Raw genomic sequence first — 23,064 nt, forward strand, 5'->3', positions numbered from 1 at the left:
AAAGCAAATTAAAGCTAAGAAACACATCTGTGTAATAAAGGGTATTTATTGTTGCATTTGAATGCTATTTTCCTGTCAAACCATTTCTCTCCTTCACCTGAGAACGCAGAGGTGATACATTTTCAGAATTAAATGGTTACAATGCTATGTTCCATCTTAGTTTCACAATCAAACAGTATTTGAAATACAAACCAAGTACCTGAACAAGTAGCAAGGGCTGCAAGGACAAAGAAGGGTTTTCTCTAGGACAGCTACAGTAAGAGTTACACTTCTGGGTCACTCCAATACAAGAGAATTTCACAATAAGCAAAACCATGGTTAGATCTGTTTCCATACCTTCATCATATACATAAAGCTAGAAGGAAAGACCAGTATCAAGAACTTTGGACTTGGAGTCAGAGATTCTGCAACCAAATTCTGGCTCCATCCTTTTGTGATCTTAACATAGGTGAGAGGAGAGCAGGAGAAGAGAAGGGGTCAACAACAATAAACTTCTTCAGTGCCTCGTCTGTACAACGACTGTAACACTATAGCTCACAGGGCTGAACCCAAAGGTGCCTGGAAATATAAAGTGCCATACAAAAGCCTGCTAAGATGCAGTATCAACGCCACCAGTGTATTTGCACATTAAGTGATTCTTGGATAACTTGGATACTGATCTTGTGTGCCACAGGTGGGAAAGGACGTCCTTCCTCCCTATAAGCACAGCTCTGGGCAGCAATGTGCCTTCTTTCTGGTGTCTCACCAGACTCCTGGGACTTGTTGCCATCCCTCAGTACCACAGTAACACATGCACTGCCAGTATTTTCTCTAACAATTGTCTTCTACAAGACCTGTAAACTCAATCAAAAGCTCAAAAGAATCCCGGGTCTTTTGAGATGCTCAGAGAGGGGGTGGGGGTAGAGGGACAGGGGACAACATACAATGAAACAGTCTGTCCCTCCTAAGTTCACAATGTGTCACGCATAATAAACACTCAGACATCTCAGGGAAAGGAAATACCTTAGCATTCCTCAATTTTAACTGACCACAGACTCTCCCCACCCCAGCAGTTTTCTCTTACAACTCCATTACTTCTGCAAACAACTGCTATTATAGAACTTTCTCTTCTTCTTTTTTGACAAATGTGGCTGAGCTATGAGGAAAAGGGAAAAGAAGCAGAAGGCGGGCTGAGAGGGAGAGGATCTGTACTGCACTCTGACTTCTGTTAACTGTCACATGAGCTACTTTACCCATAAATTTGTTTCCGTCTCTAAAACAACCACATCATCTCATTACAACAGCCCGTTCGAGCACCAAACTTCTGTGACAGGTAAGAAGAATCTTCATCTACAATTCTCTCGTGTATTTTTAAGTTAGCAAGAAAGCTGCTTAGTGGCTTCAGATAGGTGTTTTTCCCAGACCTTAGAGAGTTAACGAAATGAACACATTTGATGGCAAAATTAGCAAACACAAAAAACTGATAATAAATAAATAAATAAACAATTGCTGTTCTTTGCAGGAACGAGAATGTGGAAGGTATGTAGCAATATGCGATTTTCCCTGTGAAAAGGGACTCAAAGTCCCACTGTGACACTCTTGGAAAGGCTGTGGGAGACCCTCAGAAGACACTGACTGGAAGGTCAGGACTGGAGTACTTCCCCATCAACTCGGTTAAATCCTCTTGATAGTCACCTAAATGAAGGTATCCTAGTCTAAGCCCAGTTGGCTATGAATTCTCAGCACTTCCTGCCACACTTCTGAAACAGGTACCTAACTCAAGTGGGAAATGGAGGAATGCAGAAGTCCTGAGAAAGCATGGTGAGTTCTTCTAAAGGCCAAGGTTAGCCAGAAGACTGACCCTGTGCTGCTTTACTGCTTGTACTCTGGTACAAGCAGCTACCATCCCTAAAGTCAGATTTTGGACACAGGGTCTCAACATAACACATTTTGGGTACCTTTCTATAGTCAAGAGTCAACACAGGCTTCATCTCAGAGTCCAAAGAAAAGCAGCCAGTTCTTGGGGAAGAAGGATTAGGAGACTCGTAGTTTTAATAATATTTAACACTGGCAGCCAAAGAGGCCATAGATCCTGTCTAAATTTGAGTGTGGGATTCAGGCAGGACGTGCCCAACATGGAATGTATGCTTCCAGCCCTGTACCCGCTCTCTCTTATCACAAGCAGGAGCAGATGGGTACACACAGCTTTTCAGCTCCCCGTGTACCCATTCAGTTTAAAACTGCCAGGGAAGGGAACTTGAAACTAACCCTTTATGTGTTTTTACATTCCAAGATCCTAGGACAACTCTCCATCCTCAGTCTCACTGAAGCTGCTTCTGCTTCACGGATGCATTCTATACAGACACTCCTCTGTCTCTGTCCTCTCCCCCGACCCCCAGGGGAACTTCTTTCCGGGTCAAATTCTCATGCAAATTCTTCAGGGTAAGTTAGAGACTTAAGCTAAAGGCTCCTTGTCATGATCCCTGCTCCCTAACTACCCCTGGAACATTCTGTGAAACCTCCTCCCTGTGCCTAACTCGTGCCAGGGTGCTTTTCTAGTTCCAACCTACCCAACAGGTGCCTTCCTGAATTCACTGTAGCAATGGAGTGGCTCCAGTTTCCTGATCAGGACTGTGTACCTCTGTGGGGACCTCTGCTCCTAAAATTTCAGGACAGGCTTAAGCCACTGCGACTATTTTAGGGAGTTAAGTTTCCCTCAAACAACTTCACATTCAGATTGAGAACTATCCTACCAACAGCTATGAATTAGCTCCAACTTAGGTTTTTGCAATTGTGCTTTTACATGGCTAAAAGCACACTGGAGCAACATAATTTGTATATGCACACAAACCACTGTATATATTTGCCTCTTATGAGTGTGTGCTAATTATAGCTATAAACTTATCAGATTATAGTAAACAAACACAAACTTGGTTTCTCTCTTCAGCCATTTGAATACAAGAATTTTAGACTTAGTAAGATACATGGTCTGGCTGGCACTTAGGGTGGGAGAGGCTGCCTCTGGAGTGATCTCCCCCTGTTCAGTCCCTGGCATGGCGCCTGGAGTTTACTAACACTCCGGAAATGTGTTCATGAGCAAATGAGCAACTGACTAAAGAACAAAAGAAGTGATTTAGTGGTCAGATCTAATAGGCAATGGAATAACGGGCCATAAATGTTGAAAGATTCATGATACAATCAGGAGACCTGCATGTTCTATACTATACACAGCCAACCCAAGCAGTATGTGGGGTTTATTACTCCTGACATAAATTTACAAACTTAGTGAGATGTTTTAAAGAAAATTAATTTTAGTCTTAAATGCTTTCCAAAAAAAAAATCTTCAACACAAATCCTTCTGCTCCACATTCCCTCGGGGCACAGGCAGGGTTGGTGACTGACCCGCCAGGAAGGCACAGCAAGGAGCTGGCTCTTTTTCCGGCCAGGTCATGAAACAGGACAAACTTTCTGTCACTTGTAAGGAACGATGATGACACCTGGGTCACAGGACTGGGAAACTGCTGAAGCCCTAAGAAATGTGTTGCAACAGAGTGTGCAGCTGTGAAGTCAGAAGACAGGAGACCCACTCGTACAACACTTGTGGCTCTGCACTGGCCCTGTCCTGAAGCTTAGCACCCCCATCAGTGGGACACTGTTGAGACTACAAAGCCGCCTCTGCCGCGAGAGCTGACGGGAAATGCGTGTGGAGGACTATGCACAAGGGCTGACAGTGGAAAGCACTGTGCTGGTTTTGTCGTCACAGCCCAACTCAGCAAGCACTCATCCAGAGTCCCATGTGCAAGGCACCGTGCCAGTGGCAGAAAACAAAACTCTGCTGCTAAGTAACTTACTGGGAGAGTTCCAAGTATAGAACTGGGGGACACACAACAAACAGGACCACCACACCTGAGAGTCTTTTCTTGTAAAACAGTTGAAAGAAGAAGCTGACACATGGATTCTATCACATTGTTACTATTCATAGCAGCTCAACAGGACCTTCATCCAATGTGGTCAGGAAAGTTGTAGAAATTTGGCAACATTGAAAGGAGGGGATGAAGGGGAGGAAGGGTGGAAGAGTCTCCTCAGACTGCTTCTCCCCTGGTCACATCACACTAACACCCCCCTTCAATCCTAAGACTCCTTTCTTCTCCAAGAAGGGGATGATGTTGTTCTAAAAGGGTATCAGACTCACTTTCCTGCTTACTAAGCCTACTCCAAGTGAAAGCCTCACCACCGAAAAGGGGCGAAGAACTCCTAGGCAGGAGGAAAATTACACTGAATATACTTTGAATAGCAGGTATTTTGGAACCCTTACAGTAACTTAATAAATACACACTGCAGTAGACAATCAGTGAGGGCAATTTCAAGCCTTGGTACCAGTGCATGAACTGCAACTTTTCAAGCCATCTTAGCATGAGCTGTGAGCTAACACAGTGTTCAACTCAAGCTGTGTTTTAAAACGCAAAGCAGCCTAGAGCAAGTGCTCCTCACTTGGTGTTCTGCATGTAAGGCTGGGAGGCTTCTGCTTCTTTTCTGGGTGCCCCTGCCTGCCAGACACAGTTGACAGGGCAGAGGCCACAACTGGGAGAATTTGCTGTCGAGGTGGAACTCCCCAGAGAAGCCACTGCAGTGAAGCTATGTCAATCTCCTGAAGATTTCAGATCTTCAGAGATGTCACGGAAAGTCCTAAAAAAAAAAAAAAAAAGACAGAATGATTGCATTTGCTTCGGAAAGGGACAGGGGTAGTAAAACCACAAGGAGAATGTTAGACGGGAGGAGGGAGGGGCAAGCCCCGAACCAGCTACCATACAGCATTACTTTATTTCATAACCTTTAAGAGGGTAGAAGAGATTACAGTCACTAATTTTAGTATTTTTACAAGACTGTTTCAAAACCTACGAGTTAGCCCTTATTCGTTACAAACAAAAGCCCAGTTTTGGGCTGAGTCCATTATCTTTTATCCAAAAGACTTCCCCAGTCTTACTTGAAACCGCATATGGCTATGTGACTGAATTTTAGCTAACAAGATGTTCAGAGAAGTGTTGTGCAACTTTGGGCAGTGCCTTGGCTCTCAGAACTTCTAACTAGCTGGAAAATAGATATAATGATATTAAAGAGATTAAGTCTTGCAGATCGGAATAAATGCTGAGTAGCTAGACTCCTGTTAGGAAGTAGGAACCCTGGAGCAGCACAGCAACCAAGCCCAGCAGGGCGGAGTTCCAGGCAGATGTGGGCAAGCATTTTCATCACCTGCCTTGTACTATGACTGTCCTACATCAGACAAGCTAAGTGAACACTGCCAAGTGCCAGCTAGTATCTTGACTGGACAGAAAGACCTGCTGCACAAAGGCTTCTACCTCAGGACAGTGGTGGCTAAACAACCATTGATATGACTGACTGGCCTGAGTCATAATGTCACCCGGCAAAGCTGAGGTGCTTACAGATAGCCAAATGGGCAGGTAGAGCTTATGAATGAACATGAGCTCCAGTATCCACCTTAGAAAGCCACAAGTCAAGGCTAGCAAAGCATTCTAATGGGGAGAGGCTGCATTTGGGCATTTGTTTAACACACTAGACCTAAAATGCCCCTCTAGACTTCTTTTAAACAAGTAAAAAATAATTTATCTTCTTTGTTGTTTTGAGTTCAGCTAGTGATGGATGGGTGATAGGATTTATTATTAGCATTGTTACTATTATTGAGGCAAATTTACCTGAAGTGAAATATATATGGATGGTTTATTGGCACCCATCTAAAGAGAAACCATACTACTTCTCCTTAACAGAATCACTAGGTAGGAATACAAAGACATTTGACCCTAAAACACTAGCATTTTTCAAATCAAAAAACTTTGACTGATGTATGTAGATGCCTCATGTGCATGTCTGGTACCCAGAAGAGAGCATCCAATTCCCTAGCACTAGGGTTCCAGATGGTTGTGGGTAACCATATGGACCTAAAGCTGGGTCCTCTGCAAGAGCAACAATTAGTCTTAACTACTAAGCCATCTCTGTAGGCCCTCAAGAGCAATTTCCAATTTACATTTAGTCTGTGACCATATAAACACAGCATGTTATATCACTGTTCCTTTTTAGATCATTTTCCTCAAAGTCAAGCAAAGTGAGTTTTGTTTTCACAGCAAATCAGCCACCAATTATCACAAGTGCTTCACGTTTTCATCAGAAACAGAACCAAAAGACCTCACAGGGTTAAGTGCACTAAGTCCAGTCAGCAGTGTGAACAACGCATGCACAGCACAAGGCTTTTCCCTAACAGGTTAAAAAGGCACAGATATGAGGGAGAAACACAACTCCTGGCTATGGAGCCCAGGGCTTGGAAAGAGTTTTTGTGTTATATGACCAAATCCACCATGAATACAAAAACACCACCGGGTGACAGATCTGAACACTGAAATAAACATTTCCTTAAATACTTCTGTTATCATCTTCTGAAAAAAAGTAAAACAACAAAGATTTGCATCCATCTATGTATTGATCATCTCTCAGCAGTGGCACTGTCCCCATTTCTGAGCACTGTATTTGGCAGATCCCCAGCCTCTATCCACCAGAGTTCTAACAATGCATGTGTGCATGTGTACATGGGGTAGGGGTGAGGAGGGCACTCCTCACCTCTGCCAGAACCATGGCTGCAAACAACTCTTTTTTTTTTTTTGGGTGGTGCTGAGGACCGAACCCAGGGCCTTACCACTGAGCTAAATCCCCAGCCCCCCCCTTTTTTAAAGATTTATTTATTTATCATGTATACAGTTTTCTGTTTGCATGTATCCCTATAAGCCAGAAGAGGGCACCAGATCTTATTACAGATGGTTGTGAGCCACCATGTGGTTGCTGAGAATTGAACTCAGGACCTCTGGAAGAATAGCCAGTGTTCTTAACCTCTGAGCCATCTCTCCAGCCCCGCAAACAACTCTTTATGTAAATATTTTTTGAGTGTTGTCCAAATTTCTTTGAGTTTGTGTCTTTGAATTTGAAGAAAGGCAAAGTTAGCAAAAAAAATTTTCTCCAACAAACTCAGGTAGAGCTTTTGAAAAGCCCTGAAAATGTTTTCACAACTAATAATCTATAACATTTCTCAAAATCCTATTGATTAATTTATCCTTTGGCATCTTTAAAAGTTTTAGAGAAATCTGTAAGTTTAAATGAAGCATAACTGTTCATTTCTCTCATTTATGAATGAAAAGTCTGCCTGAAGGACAAAGATGTATAAAAAAAGATTAACACTGTGGTTGACTGTGGTTACCCTGGTGACTTACTATTCATTGCTGCCTCCTGGCAAAGAAAAGGAGGAGCTTTCCCAGGAAAGAAAACAAAAGTGAAACAAGCTTAGAAAACTGTTCCCAAACAATGACTAGACAACAGGAGGAAGGGGATAGATAGACAGACAGACAGACAGGAGGCTCAGGTAGCTACAGAGGTCCCAAGAGACAAGCCAGCTCAGATGCTGGTGGCTCCAGGGATAAAGGGCAAAGACAGATAAAGATGGTCAAAAGGGACAGTTACTGAGTGAGGACACACAGGGAAAATGCAGTGGTTGATTTGTTCTGTGTGACAGAGAATTTAGGAAAAACTAAGACAAAGACAACAGGTCAGCTTGCAAGCTTGGAACTATGTGACCACACGGAAACTTAACCTCTCTACACTTCTTCATCTAAGCACCATGGGAACACTAATAGGTTCAGAACAGAACACCTGCAGAGCCAGGCCTGGTGCATGCCTTTAATCCCACAACTCAGGAGATGCAGACAGGTGAATCTCAATGAGTTCCAGGCCAGCTGGGGCTACATAGAGAGACCCTGCCTCAAAAGACACACAAAGCTTTGATCATGGGATTCAGCACACAGCAAGACTCAATAAATGTTAGAAGTGTCATGTGTATTACTACTTAAACAGCCCTTTAAAACTGCCCACTAAAAGAGTAGTGCATCAAACACAGCATGCCAGTACAAGCACCCATTAATAGCTAAGGGTAGATGGGGTGAATCCAACAGGTAACCACTGGGACTTGGTCACCCCTGAAAAGCAGAAATTCCAAGCCAGTAGCAGAAGGAGCCTAAAACAACCTAAATTTACTCAGCAAAATCCCCTAAGGTTCAGAAGTAGATACCATGAGCTAGCCATGAGAATGGAACGTGGAGCCAAGCAATGACTGCTAAGGAAGCCTAAGACACCACCCTCTAGTTTCCCTACCCACTTCTGCTACATCAAGCAGCAGCCCCTTCTTCCCCTCTCCTTGGCAGAACTTAATCTCTTTTCTCTGGAGAAGGAAGAGTTTTGGACTAAGAACAGCAGGCAGAGCTGCAGTGGGGCTGTGTACTAGCACAGGGAACTGAGCTACAGCATCTCTGCACCTTCAACTCATCGCCTCTTCCCTGCTCCTGGCTGCAGCTGGGCTTGCTACCTCCAACCAGCAGATCCGAAGATCTGTGAGGAATCAATCACCCCACAAAAGGGACCAAAAACCATAGCCATCAAGGGCTGAACAGGTCAATGAACTTGTCAGATAAGTCACACACATAATAACTAACCTACAGCTTCAGTAGCTCACTTTTAACATGAGCCAAAACTCAAAAACCTTCACGATCTGATACCATTTGTGCAGAGAAGAGTCAAAGCCTTTGTTTTTCACAATAAGCACAACAAAACTGTCCACAAACATGAATGACTAAAGGAAATAAATAATGGTGACTATCTTAGTCCTCACATCATCTTTCCCAGCACCCCCTGCTCGATGATACAACTTCCTACTTCCAGGAGAAGAGAAAGAGGTCTCTTGTCTCTATACACTGGTTTCTTTTGTTTCATCTTAAAGTAACTCTTGTTTTATATATTAAAAATCATTAGAAGACACCCCCACCCAAAAAAAAATAAAAATAACAGCAAAACAGTAACAAAATCTGTGGTCCCCTGCCCAGTGCTCTGAAGAAGCTATCTATCCTCCACTCTGCAGGTTCCCGAGCACCTGCTACTGCAGCAAAAGGCGAACTGAAGTGGTAGAGCAGCACATACCATAACTCAGGAACCTAAAGGGGGAACGTGAATTCAGCTGGCCGGGGCTCCACAGTGAGTCTGCTTCAAGAAAGGGAAGAGGCAGAGGCAAGTGGATCTCTGAACTCCAGGCCAGCCAGGGCTCCACAGTGACATAAGGAGATCCTGTCTCAAAATGAAATTATTAGCTCCAATGGGCTCCTGAGCAGCTGACTCCAACTCAGAAGCCACTAGGTTCAATTCAAAAGATATGCTATTTAAAACAAAACGAGTAGCACCATGCTATAAAAGGATTTTACAGAAATACAAAAGTGTAAGTGGGGGTTGGGGATTTAGCTCAGTGGTAGAGCGCTTGCCTAGCAAGCACAAGGCCCTGGGTTCAATCCTCACCTCCACAAAAAAAAAAAAAAAAAAAAGTGTAAGTGGACTGCCAGAGCCAACTTGTCAGTTGAAGTACATACGCTAGAATATACAATGACATGGAATCAGTGTTTTCCCACTGAAGACAAGCTGGACAACATAATGAGGTATCTAGAAGTTTAAAAAATGTCATCCTGAAACTGTTGCTAGGTTGCATAGCCGCATACTTTACATAGAAAAGTGTTAGGATCCTGCCCTCACTCCTCCGGGTCTGGCACCTTACGTCATCAACAGCCGTCATCAGCAGTTGGGTGACTATGTGCCTGGACACGGACCTCCACCCTCTCTCTCTGTTCCCTGCTCTCTCCGCTCTTTCCTCCACCAGGCCCTCCCTCCCTCCCTGCCCCCTACTGCCTTTCCCTCCTAATAAAGCTCTAAAAACTAACATTGGTTCTGCCATGGCCCATGACTTTTCTGCCGGTAACCAGCATCACCAACCAGTGCCGTTTTAACTACCAGAAAGTCCATTCTGTAAGGTTTTCGCTGTTTGACTCTGGGACAGCGTCACTAAGTTGCCCAAGCTGCTGTCAGAGTACTCAAACTGATGATCACTTGCCTCTGCCTCCTCAGTGTTGGGGTTATAGGTATGAGCCAACACACTTGGCTTACTTTGCAAGTTTCTAACATTAAACCTGATACACAGTAGACATTCCACTTCTAGGTATATAAGATAGTAAAGTACAATTCACCACCAGGATGTGCACACCAAATAACAGAATCTTGTCTTTTTTCCTCATCCTTTTTTTAAAAAAATAATTTATTTAACTTTACTTATGTGCATTTGTGTGAAGGTGTCAGGTCCCCTGGAACTAGAGTTACAGACAATTGTGAGCTGCCATGTGGGTGCTGGGAATTGAACTCAGGACCTCTGGAAGAGCAGCCAGTGCTCTTAACTAACCTCTGAGCTATCTCTCTAGCCCCAGAATCTTGTTTTTTAACAGCCATAAAATGACAACTATTTTATGCCTTTCAATACTATACTGAAAAATGAGAAAAATGGAAGAAAAAAAACAACATACTGACTGTATGTCAGACAACAATGAAAAAGAATGAGTGAAAGAAATACAATAATATAGTGAGTATCACAGGTAAAAACACTGCCCAAACAAGGCCTGCCTCAGGAGTACACAGTACACTTTAGACCACATTCAAAACTATTCTGGCCAGGCAGTGGTGGCGCACGCCTTTAATCCCAGCACTGGGGAGGGAGAGCCAGGTGGATCTCTGTGAGTTCAAGGCCAGCCTGGTCTACAGAGCGAGATCCAGGACAGGCACCAAAACTACATGGAGAAACGCTGTCTTGAAAAACCAAAAAAAAAAAAAAAAAAAAAAAAAAAGAAAGAAAGAAAGGAAGGAAGGAAAGGAAGGAAGGAAGGAAGGAAGGAAACAAGAAAGAAAGAAAACTATTCTGAAGTGATGAAGTGACTATAGTCTGAATATCAATAAGCAGAATATCTGATGTTGAGAATGTTCTGGAAACCTTAAGGACTAATGGAAATGTTGCAAGAATAATGAGTGCTCAGACTTTTACCCTGACAAGTCTAGATACAGCTAATCAATGAAAAGAAGAGACAGAGCAGTCTATGACTACACATGGTTACATAATGCTGCTGAACTCACCGCTGAGTCTGAGCAGGCCAAGGTGTCTGATTTGGTGTGGGCACTGAATTCGTAGGACTCACTAGCATGGCACTGTAGATATTGGAAGCAACCACAAGTATGCAGAGAAGTATGGGCCCAATGATTGCTCCTTCCAGGCCCAAGTAGTATGCTCCGCCTGCCACCGCTAAGCCCGTCAGGTAAGGATGGCCTCCTCTGAAACAAAGAGGACACCAGTTCATGCGACTTCTAACAGCACCAGCTGTGGAGTAAGCCTCACGTACTTTCCAACACAATGTCGGTTCTCTCGTATTTCAGGCTTTACTCCACTACTAGCTTCTTTAGATTACGTCAATGCAGAATCAAGAACAGTGTAATAATATTGAGAAACAAGGGTTTTCTTGCGTATGTACCAATGAATGACATATGCTTTTTACAGGACTAGTTGTTATCAGTAGTTTGTACCATTCCACACGGCTTCCTGAAGATTACTGCTGGCTGAAGACTGGTTACCTAAGATGCCTGCTAGGTTTACTTCCTTTAAGGGTAACAGTGAGTACAATTTAGCATGCATTCAGTTAACTATGGCTTCTTTAATAAAACAATAATTACAGTTATAAAAAAATAGTAACATCAATATTCCTATTCTCAGTTTAGACCTTTGGCAACCTTCTAAAATATGGTTAGCACAGGTGTAATAAAAGGCCACATAAGGAAGGCATCTGTCAACAAAACCCAAGACTTTTATTTCACAGGAGTCATAACTGTCCCGCAGCTTATCTCGGCATCGCTGGCATGATGGGATGGAGTGAGACAGATACAGCAGCACAGCATAGATAAGCCCTGACCACTGACGTAGAAGGGTGAAGAAATGGTCATGGTCTGTTTGTTTCCAGGTTTTTAAGTAACACAAATGAGTGGAATATTTTAATGAGGGTACATAATTAAATACGCAGGAAGGATGTTTGATACTATATCACAGTTTACAAACACACACTGTGGTAAGTCAGCCTTCAGGAAACAAAACATGATGTTCATAATTTAGCTCTCTTCCTTCTTCCAAAAACAGATTTAGAGCAATGGCCCACATATAGCACATAGACCTAAACAATATGTTTGAAGAAAATTAAATAAAAATTTAATTAAAAATTTAATTTAGGGCTGGAGAGATGGCTCAGCAGTTAAGAGCACTGACTGCTCTCCCAGAGGACCCAGGTTCAATTCCCAGCACCCACATGGCAGCTCACAACTGTCTGTAACTCCAAGATCTGACCCCCTCACACAGATATACATGCAGGCAGGCAAAACATTAATGAACATAAAATAAATCATTAAATGTGTATACACACACACACACACACACACATATAAAATTTATACCAAACTTTTCATTTCCTAATAACACTGATCAAATAAAGTATTTATGGGAAAAAATCACACATAAATCTTAAATTATAACCCTTAATATAAAAAATTTACAGCAAAGCTTAAATATATGAAGCACAAGTATAAATCATATCCTGTTTAAACCCATTAAAGCCACACAGTACTGGTTCTGTGGTTGGCTGTTTGAGGCAGGGTCTCATTCTGCTGCCCTAACTGGTCTGCAGCTTACAATGTAAAACAAATGGCTTTGAACTTTTGGTGGCTTTTCTGCCTATGCCTCTCAAGTGCTGACATTACAATTATGCACCACTAAGCCAGGCTTTTTGTTTGTTTTTTTGATTGTTTCAAAATTTTGACTTCTGTGTATGTGTGTATGTGTTGTATGGCTGTATACCAGAAGAAGATCTTGGATTTCCTAGAACTGCAGATACAGACAGTTGTGAGTTGCCCAGTGTAGGTGTTTGGAACCAAGCTCAGGTCTTTTGGAAGAAGAATACACATCTTAACGTCAGAGACAATTCTCCAGCTCCAGGCTCTGCTTTTGATGCTAAGACAAGATCTTGCTGTGTAGCTCCAGTGGGCCTCCAACTGGACACTGACTCCTGAATGCTGGGATCACAGACCCCGGTGATACTTTTGGCAATTTCACTTTTCCTTCTCAAGCTGTAGGCATATAAACTCCCCCCTAGGATGGAAAAGAAGCTGCCTGTTTCATTTCGCCCTGGTTCAACGGGGTTTCTGCATGGTTCCAAATTATTTTCTAACTTTAACTTATTTAAGAGGAAATAAGTCACCATACAACTTAAATTCAGGAAACTTAAAATAGCGAAGATAGCTGTTTCTAGAAGCTGAGGCCCTGTCCAGTTGGCCTGCAGATTTTGTTTTTCCTTGTTTGAGATGGAGTGTCACTATGTAGCCCTGACTGGCTTCGAACCAGCTATATAACCCAGGCTCACTTTGAACGCAGAGATCACCCACCAGCCTCTGCAGTCTAAGAGCTGAGACGAAAGGTGTGCATCACCATGCCTGGTATGGTTTTAAATCCTCCTCCTCCTCATCTCCATTCCATAAGCACTCAAATCCACTGTATCTTTTATTGATAGTCCACCGAATGAGGACAAATGTGAGCCCCAACAGGAATTACAGAATTTAGGAAGCTGAGACTGGAGGACTGTGAATTGGGAGGTCTAGCTGAGCTATACAGTGAGATCCTTTCTCAAAACAATAAACATCATAATAATGAAGATAATAAATGCATTAACTGTCTTGGGTGGGTTTCATAGGCCATATTCTGAATTTTAAGTCACAGATGGAAATCCACTTGGTTGGGACAGAGATTCTAATGAAGAATGTGAATCTGGACACATGTCTAAGTGACAACCTACTTGAGGACTGGATGCAATCTCTATACAGGTATCAAAACCTAGAAATAGAGATCTTTATCATGTCATCAAATTTTGACTAGCTTTAAGTTGAAGTTGTGTTCATCATGAACCATACATAGTAGATACTCTATGAATGAAGACCACAGTCATTAGAGCATGCTGAGATTCACCTTATGCTGGACACACATATTTGTAGACACACAACTGCATAATCATTTTCTCCAAAGGCAATACAGCCTTTGAAATAACTAACTCTACTGTATTTAAAATATTTTAGGTATGCCTAAATATTTCTTTCCTAGGCCAAATGCCACAAAAATCAAAACAGAATTATGCATAATTTTATCTTAACTTGGGGCTTAATAAATACTTACATATTAATTACATAGTAACAATCATACCCCATCATAGAAATATTATTCTACATCTAAATTTCACTGTCAGGGGGATCACAGAAGACTACCCAACTGAAAAATTGTGCCACCACTCCTTCCCCATCTCTTCCCAAAACCAAACCCCCAATGACTTAGCAAGAACTTGAACCACTTACCCTGAAATGTCAGAGTAGATTGCAGTGTCTACGAAGTATGTCGGCAAGAGATGAAAGACCAGGAGCAAGATGGCCTTACATCCTAACCCTTGTGTCAGCCACAGGTCTAGAACTGCAGGTACTGCCGCCCAGTATGTCCCCAGAAATGGCACTGCTCCTAGGATTGCTGCCAAAGCTAACACACAAGTAAAAGAAAAGCACATCAAAGTCACTGGCAAAACAGTAACCAAGAGCAGAACCCAAGCTCTGTCTTTCCCTCCCCAAAAACAGCCCATTGCAGCTGGAGGCCCAAGTTTGGTTTCCAGCACCCACATGGCATTCACAGTCACTGTAACTCCAGTTCAGGGGATCTGACATGCTCTTTTGGTCTCTCTGCAGGCACTGCATACATGTGGTGCAAATATACACATACACAGCCACACACATAAAATTAAAAAAAAAAAAAATCACCTTAAAAAAACCACCCAACCAGGCAGTGGTGGCTCATGCCTTTGATCCCAGCACTGGGGAGGGAGAGGCAGGTGGATCTCTGTGAGTTTGAGGCCAGCCTGGTCTACAGAGTGAGTTTCAGGACAGCCAGGGTACACAGATAAACCCTGTCTTGAAGAAAAAAAACAAAACAAAACACAAAAATCCCCCCAAACAAGTAAATGAATACAAGCTTCAGTTTTAGAGGACGGGTAGAGCCTGTTCAACTGAACTTTCTAGTTAAATAACAGTTCACTATTTTTTTTGTGTGGGGGAGGCAAGGCCTGCCTCAAGATGATCACACAACAGCTTCGTGTGGTCTCGGTGCATGACACTCAAGAGGGGGAGAGGACAGCAGAAGAGGACAGCAGAGGTGAACGTGGAAGACAGGAAGCATAGTTCAAGACAAAAACAGAAGGGAAAGTGGAAGGGTTCTGAATTCACCGACGAGGAGAAAGAACAAGCTTGTCTTTTGCCTGTAGAATCAAAGTGCTGCTCTCAGAACAGACCACAACAGGTACATGCATCCTGCCCCTGGGATGGTATCCCTCATGGGGCAAAGCTATGAGATAACAACCTGCTCACTTCCTGCCGATTGGTTCAATTAATTTGTTGAGTGCCATCTATGTGCCCATGTTGTGCAATTTACTCTTCCGACACTTGCACAGGGCTTTCTGTGCAATGGGTGTGGTTCTGGATACAGGGCTACAGCAAAATACAAGCACACTGCAGACAGGCTGATCTAGACAAGACCTCCAGCCATCGGACTGGGAATCTTAACTCTGAAGAAGAAGGCAGCTCTAATATAAGGTCTAACTTTCCTTAACTAGACAGCCAGGAAGTTCTGTATATGCTTGTTACCTGATGGTATGAAGACAATATTGATGCCAAATATAGTGTGAGTCAGCCAGGTGTACAATCCATAGAAGCCAGCCATTTTGAGGGAAGCATCGAATACCCCTCTAGAAGACCCAAAGAGAAAAGAAAAGGTAAATAACCCCAGCAACATGTCCAGAAAAATAATCACCTCTGGGTTTCTGGTCACTTTATTCCAAATCTGGCAACAGCTCATCTCTGACAATGCTATTTACTTTATTACGCTGGAACCTGTATACTAAGCTGCTCTTTACATATCTCTCTGATGAGAGGATATGCAAACAACAATCCTAAAATAGTTTATTCACTGAAATAACTCACCAACTTTATACTCCTGGCGTGATACGGGGTCAAATTCAGGGCCCCGTTCATGCTACACAGCACTCAACTGAGCTACAACCCCAGGCCCGAACTTTCCAATTCTTTTTTTTTTTTTTTTTTTTTTTTTCCGGTTTTTTGAGACAGGGTTTCTCTGTGTAGCCCTGGTTGTCCGGGAACTCACTCTGTAGACCGGGCTGGCCTCAAACTCAAGAGATCCACTTGCCCCTGCTTCCTGAGTGGATTAAAGGCTGCCTGGTCAACTTTCCACTTCTAAAGCAAGTATTTCTTGGGTGACAATTATATTCCTAAGTATAAATAGCATGTGTCTAAAGACAGAATTAAGTTCTAAGAAACCCAAGCTGCATCCAGTCCACATTAGAAAGAACAAGTGAGGCCGGGAATACAGCTCAGTGGTTCTACCACACTCCAGGTCCTGGGTTTAAGGCCGAGCACAGAAGGGAAAGAGGAGTAAGAGGAGAGGAGGAACACAATGAGGAGAGTGAGCAGGGAGGTAACAGGAGAAAGGAAGGCCAAAGAGGAGTGACGGATAATCTACTTATTCTGATGAGAATAATCTTATACTCTGACAAGTTTTCTTTTAACAACATTTCATACATTTGTTTATGCAACCATGATTACAAAGTAACTTCTGGTATCAAATAATGCAAGTTATCTGGGGAGATGCCTGATTATTAACTCGAGTAAAATAGGCATATATCATGCAGTTAAATCATCGGTTCGTCCGTGAAGGTGCTTCATTTCTGCTTCTTCATGGGAAGGGAATAAGGCAGCCTGGGTGGAAAAGGCAGCAATCTCAAGTAACCTTAGGTACCGTAGAACCATAGAGGCCAGGGCTCTGTGGGGCAGACAGTCCCAAGAAGGTGAAGCTGTCCCTGAAAGAGGATGACAGCAAAGGTTGCGCTGTACACAGAAGAAAGCAAGGGCAACACTCCCAGGAGGGAGGCCCCCAGACCAAAGGCTAGATCTGTAGTCTAGTGACTGTCATCTTCCGAGACTCTGAGACATGGTGTTAAAGAACAGTTCCCCATCTGCAAAATCACTGCCACCCTTACCAATGGCATCACTCAAGAACGTGTCATGTGACTCTCCCAACAAAGACCCAGACTAAAACATATCAAAAAGACAAAAGTGGGGAGATACCCCGTAGGACCTGAAGAGTTCCAGGAGAAAAAGAAGTGATAGGGAAGGACAGTGATGTCACTAAGCATGGGTAAGGAGGGAATAAAGACAGGGAGAATGTCTGGCCAGGCAATGTAAATCAAAACAAGGATGGAAACAACTAGGAGGAAGCTGAAATCAGAGACTAGGCTTAGGAGGCATAAGGTGCAGCAGTCTCATCACAGGAAGGAAAAGGACAGCCTCAAGGGGCAAGCATGGAGAGAAGAGGAGACAGGCTAGGTCTCAGCAGACCCAAGGACAAGGATACATCAGCCAAAGAAGGGATGGAATAATTTGTGCGGTAGGAGAAAATCACCAGAGTGCAGCATTGTCAGAAGCCATGGGACAAGGACGTTGGGGAGGGAGAATAACCACATCCTCCACTACGGTGAAGGGAGGTCACAGAACTCATCTAGAATTAGAGAGCAGCCAGTGTGAAAGGGTGAGGGTGTATCCTTACCTTACAAGTTTTCACAGTAAAATTAAGCTGGCACCAAGGATGCAGTAAAGTATCTCAAATGGAGCCCTAACACCAGCTCACCCCGACCACTGGTGGGACCAGCACAGTCTCTTTCTTTCCACCCTGAACCAGGGTCGTATGGAGCAGTCATTGCAGCAACTTTCAGCTAATCTGTAGACCCTAGGTACCTGCACTACACACTGTTCACATTTACCATGCATATTCTGCAATGCACTGGGGACAAGATAACCTCCTGCCTGGGCTGTACTGCTTATGACCTGGCACATATGCATTCACAAACAGCAGAGCAGCACACTCTACAAACTTACCAGGATAAAGTTTTAATGACCTCAAGTCTCCCTTATATGGTGATATTTTATTTGTGCTGAAATGTGATTTTTATTTGTATGTTAATAAATAAAGTTGCCTGGGTGTCAGAGCTAATAGCAAGCCAAAGCAGAAGTCTGGCAGTGGTAGCACACGCCCTTAATTCGATCATATGGCAGGCAGAGTCTGTGTGTTCAAGGACAAAGCCAGCATGGTGACACATGCCTTTAATCCAAGTACCAACCATAGAAACCTGGAGGTCTGTATAGACAGGAAGTGATGAAGAAGTCATGTGGTTGGGTTTAGAACCAATGAGAAGGCAGAACAGAAAGTCAATAAAAAATACAGACACACAGGAAGTAGGTCTCTTTTCTCAGGGGAAGGATGGCAGAGGCTGGTAAGCTAAAGGCTATTCGCTAGTGCTCTAACCTCTTGGGCTTTTAACTCTTTATTTGGCTCTAAGTTTCTTATTTAATAAGACTGTTTAGAATTACATCTACACCCTTACATCATTCAGGAAGACCGCAGTCCTGCTCCAATCTTCATTTTAGGACTTCTGCCCTCCCAAGCTAGGAAATGTATTTTTTCTTTAAATACTGAGTTCAGATAATTTGGTATACTATCAACAGGAAGTTATTACAACTTTATTAATTAAACTGGAAAGTAAAGGTTATATGAACAAGAGAACCTATAATGCTCATCTCCCAGATTCAGAAGCTGAAAGGTAGAGGTGTAGCTCAGGGGTAGAACACTCACCTATCACATGAGGCCCTGGGTTCAATCACCAACATTTAAAAATAATCATAATGCATTTATAATTAAACCACTACAGTACCCACTAATGACCAGATACCACAGTCCAAAAAACAAAATGTGAAGTACAGTCTAGAGCTGCACATGGACATCTATTCTATGATAAAGCACATTTCATAAACACAAGGGAATGTAGCTGAATAGTAGAACCTGTGAAGAACATGTGTAAGGCGCGTATGCATGCACACACTCAAAGACTGATAATAATTTGCTCTCCTAGTCAAAGAAAAGTTTATCTGGCACTAATGAACTGCACACAGTCGTGCACAATACAGCTAGCAGAATATAGCTTCGTTATTGTAAGAACCAAGTTTATAATGCAAAGTCACTTCATTCTATCACTGGTGCCAATTAATCCACATCTTTTTTTGAATAGCCAAATGCAATGTACACATTCCTACCTTGTTATCAAGGGAAAAAAACAATATGATACATTTCATCCAATCTCTTTTAAAGATCACCAGACTCAGACTTGTGGCATTTCTTAACCACAACTGTGTAACATCTGTGCTCTATGATGTCAAAGTGCCAACAGGCATTCCCTTCGAAATGACTCACCATGACCAAACCCCTCCTGTAAAGGTTGAAACAAAGTCTGCATCATGGTCACCACCCCAATAATCATGTGCTACCCAGTGTCCCTTCAGACATCAGCCTTCTTTTAGGGGAAGAGTTATTGCTTGTGCTCAGCCTTCTGGAACCATCTTATCTCTGATGGAAATTATGGAATTAATGGGAATTATGGAAATTAGCTCTTTAACTGTGTCTCTAGGCTTTCCTAGCACACAACAATTGACAAGAATCAAATTCAGAATATGTTGGAAGTTCTCCCCTCCTCTGACAGTTCAGCTCCCAGTGGAAGAAGAAACTGACATTAGCCATTGAGGTGTCTTTCCTAACAAGATCACTTCCCTCCCTCAGACTTTCAATCATTACAGACTTATCTGACAGATGATCCCCGGTCCCCCACACACAGACATCACAGCTCAGGCTCCTCTATCTACCTTGCTTCTCAAAGACAGGACATAGTACTCCAATCCAGCTATGCTCCGTGTACACAAACATCACTGTAGAATAAATCCTCTGCACCTTTGTTTCTCCCTAAGAATCCTAAGAATATTTGTACTGAGTGACACTAAAGGTGTGTGTTTCATGCCTCATTCACACACTATGTCTCAGCTGTGAGCCCTCTCCCTTTCCTGACCAATATGAACTAGTCATTTTTCTAAAATAAGAAGAAACAGACAAGACAACTCTGATCAGTCAACCTGATTTCGATGAAATGAAATCTGAAGCAAGCTGTAGAATAAGAATGACAAACCACAGCTCAGAAGTGCTATGTACTTGGAGTACACAGTGACACACGCCACAGACAAGGAAGCACACATCTAAGAAAACAAACAGAAAAGCCAGTCCAAAATCACACCCTACCTACTCCGCATTTCTGTACGTTATGTCCACCTTCCTCTCAAGATCAAACAGAAAGAGCACCACACTATCTTTTCCCCAGAAAACATCTACCTGTGGGTACTCTACCTGGGCTACCACCCACCATGGGTGCTCTATCCCCAATACAATACAATGTGCCTCAAACAGAGTTAGCTAGGAGGGACCAAGAGCAGCAAGAAACAGCATGTAACACTCTGACCAGGTATGGCGCCAGCTCCCTTGATCATGGATGTATCACTGTTTCTTCCAATCCAAATACCGTGAAGCAGAAATTTTAGTTTTAACAAATTTAAGGTGTGAGTCAACCCTGAATGTAGACAGTCTATCAGACCCGTTTTTCTCACCTCGGAAGATCAACAATGTATTTCTAACAAAATATTTTAATTAGAATAGAAACAATTATATTTAAGAGGCAATGCTATTGCACAATTAATAAACTATAAAATAAACATGTACTGTAGAGGTAAGAAGGAAACCCCAAACTCCTTTTCTTGCTTTATTGCGGGACCTACTTTAGGACAACAGTCAGGAAGCAGAGGCCCAGTATCTCCTAGTACACCTGTACACCTAACTCTGACATGACAGCCCCTTCCCCCCTCTCCTGCTTCATCTGCAGAGACTAGCTCCACACAATGCACAGAAATCCAGCAAAGACAGATTTCTATTGTGAGAGCCAAGGTCACGGCTGTGCACTTGGACCCAGATGCTGCCGAGCAGTCCAGGGAAGCAGAGCTTGCACAAGAACAGCTGAGAGTCACAGACAGAAGCGTTCAACTCTGGACACCATCTGCAGGCTCTGGCAGTAGTGACATACATTCCTTCAGAACTTCTATATCACTAATACTTATTAATATATATTTTGCATCCTTACAGATTAGGAATGATTAATGCTTAAAAATTTAAAGGTTTTTAACTACATAAATAATAGTAGATATCTGTGCCAAAAACATTTATTTTAAGCTCAATAAAATAAATTCAGCAAGTATCACAATGAAAAACCACATACAAGACAAAGATTTTAAGGATATTTTCCTTTGAACTTAATAAACATTCAAGTATATTACACTAACCTTTAATCACTCAGTTAAGAGGCATTATTTATTCCAGATAATTTAATTCCCTCAAATATGCATAATAAATTCTGTCTCTTTATTTCAATGCTATAACATCTCAAACAAATAAATATCCCACCCTCTTTTTTTTTTTTTTGAGATTTTCTTTAGTCTTGCTATGTAGCTCAAACTAATCTTAAACTCACTATGTAGCTCAATCCTCCTTCCTCAGCCTCCCAAATGATAGGATTACAGGTATGTGTCACCACATCCAATTGAAAAACATTTTAAAAAATAATAATAACTTTAGCCGGAGGGTAGTGGCATGTGCCTTTAATCCCAGCACTTAGAGGTAGGTATATCTCTGTGAGTTTGAGGCCAGCCTGGTCTACAGAGTGAGTTCCAGAACAGCCAGGGCTACATAGAGAAACCCTGTCTCAAAAAAAAGTATGTATGTATGTGTGTGTATATATATATATATATATGTGTTATATATATATAACATATATATAATATAACATATACACATATCTAAAAGTTGTTGCACATATTCTAAATGAGTATTATTTACACCTTTAAATCTATAAGAATTTCATTCAATTAACAATTCATTCAAATTTGAAACTGGAAACATCAATTTACTTAAAGAACAACACTGACTTTTTAAAAATAACACTTTCAATTTTTTCAGAATGGGGGGGAAGAGGTAGAAGATGTCCATCCTCTGAATCAAATCTTACACAATGTATATTCTCTCATTTAATTCATCACCAGGAGTTCCACCCTCCAGCACGAAAAAGCTGTAATCCCAGCAAGCAAGAGCTATACCCGTGTGCATGCACTCACGTGAAAATATCACACACACTAAATTGCACTGAGGCCGTGACAACATGCAACTTAGTAATGTGCAATATCTCCACCAGAGCAAGCAGAATGGGAGCATCAGGGAGAAGGGTGTGATGTGGACATTCGGGGACAGCATGCTGCCAAAGGGAGGAGAATGGCTGGGGATCCAGGATGCATGCCACTAACTCACAGATCCTGAGATGCAATGGAAACTCAATGACGAGTGTATCAATTGGGCAGAACGTGGACTTAGAATTAAAATGGTAAGGTTCAAAATGTCAAGACCACAATGAGAACAAATGAACCACACAGCTGAGGGCAAGGCTCCAGGGACACACTTCCACCTGATCATGCAATGAACCCCCAATCTCACTCCACTTGTAACTCATTAAAAGATCCTATAATTAACTTAAGGATTTTTTCACTTGACTGTACACTGGCGAGCAATCACTATTTATAAAATCGGTGTCACTAAGCATTTACAGAATAAACTGCAATCTTCATCTATAAAGAATCATATTCCTACTTGAACAATCCTTCAGAATGAAAATTCTTACTCAGGCTCTTAGACATGGCTCACTGCCTGCCATCTTCCCTCCTGAAGACGGCCGAGAGGATCCCATGCAGAGCCTGAACATGTTGAGCCAGTTACAAGCTTGTGAAGAAACAGCCACAGGGCTGGAGCCTGCAAAAGCCCATCTTACTCACAGCTGAAAAATGCTGTCTGAGTTTAAGCCCGCCTACTTACTAGCTTTCAGACCCGACAGGACTACAGTGCAGATACGAAACTCCCCCTACTCCCCCATATGAAATGAGGAAAGCTGGCATGGTACTCAGGAAAGAGAGAGGAGGAGGATATCAAGTTCAAAGCCAGCCGGGGTGACAAAGCAAGATCCAGACCGAGAGAGAGAGAGAGAGAGAGAGAGAGAGAGAGAGAGAGAGAGAGAGAGA

The 23,064-nt window shown here is 42.5% G+C and overlaps 1 protein-coding gene across 4 annotated transcripts in view; it reads right to left on the bottom strand.

Moving 5' to 3' along the window:
• Positions 1 to 30: 30 nt before the first annotated feature.
• Tmem245 (transmembrane protein 245) overlaps positions 31 to 23,064 on the bottom strand; it is a 79,068-nt gene continuing 56,034 nt past the window's right edge. For all 4 annotated transcript variants that reach the window (XM_036177630.1, XM_036177628.1, XM_036177629.1 and 1 more), the window contains 4 exons: positions 15,652 to 15,752; positions 14,323 to 14,497; positions 11,023 to 11,217; positions 31 to 4,665 (listed from right to left, as the gene is read on the bottom strand). In XM_036177630.1, coding sequence (XP_036033523.1) covers positions 4,620 to 4,665; positions 11,023 to 11,217; positions 14,323 to 14,497; positions 15,652 to 15,752 — 517 coding nt within the window. In that variant the 3' untranslated portion in view covers positions 31 to 4,619. The remainder of the gene's footprint in view (positions 4,666 to 11,022; positions 11,218 to 14,322; positions 14,498 to 15,651; positions 15,753 to 23,064) is intronic.

The sequence above is a fragment of the Onychomys torridus genome, chromosome 2 (assembly GCF_903995425.1).
Source record: "Onychomys torridus chromosome 2, mOncTor1.1, whole genome shotgun sequence".
In the NCBI taxonomy this organism is placed as follows: Eukaryota; Metazoa; Chordata; class Mammalia; order Rodentia; family Cricetidae; genus Onychomys; species Onychomys torridus.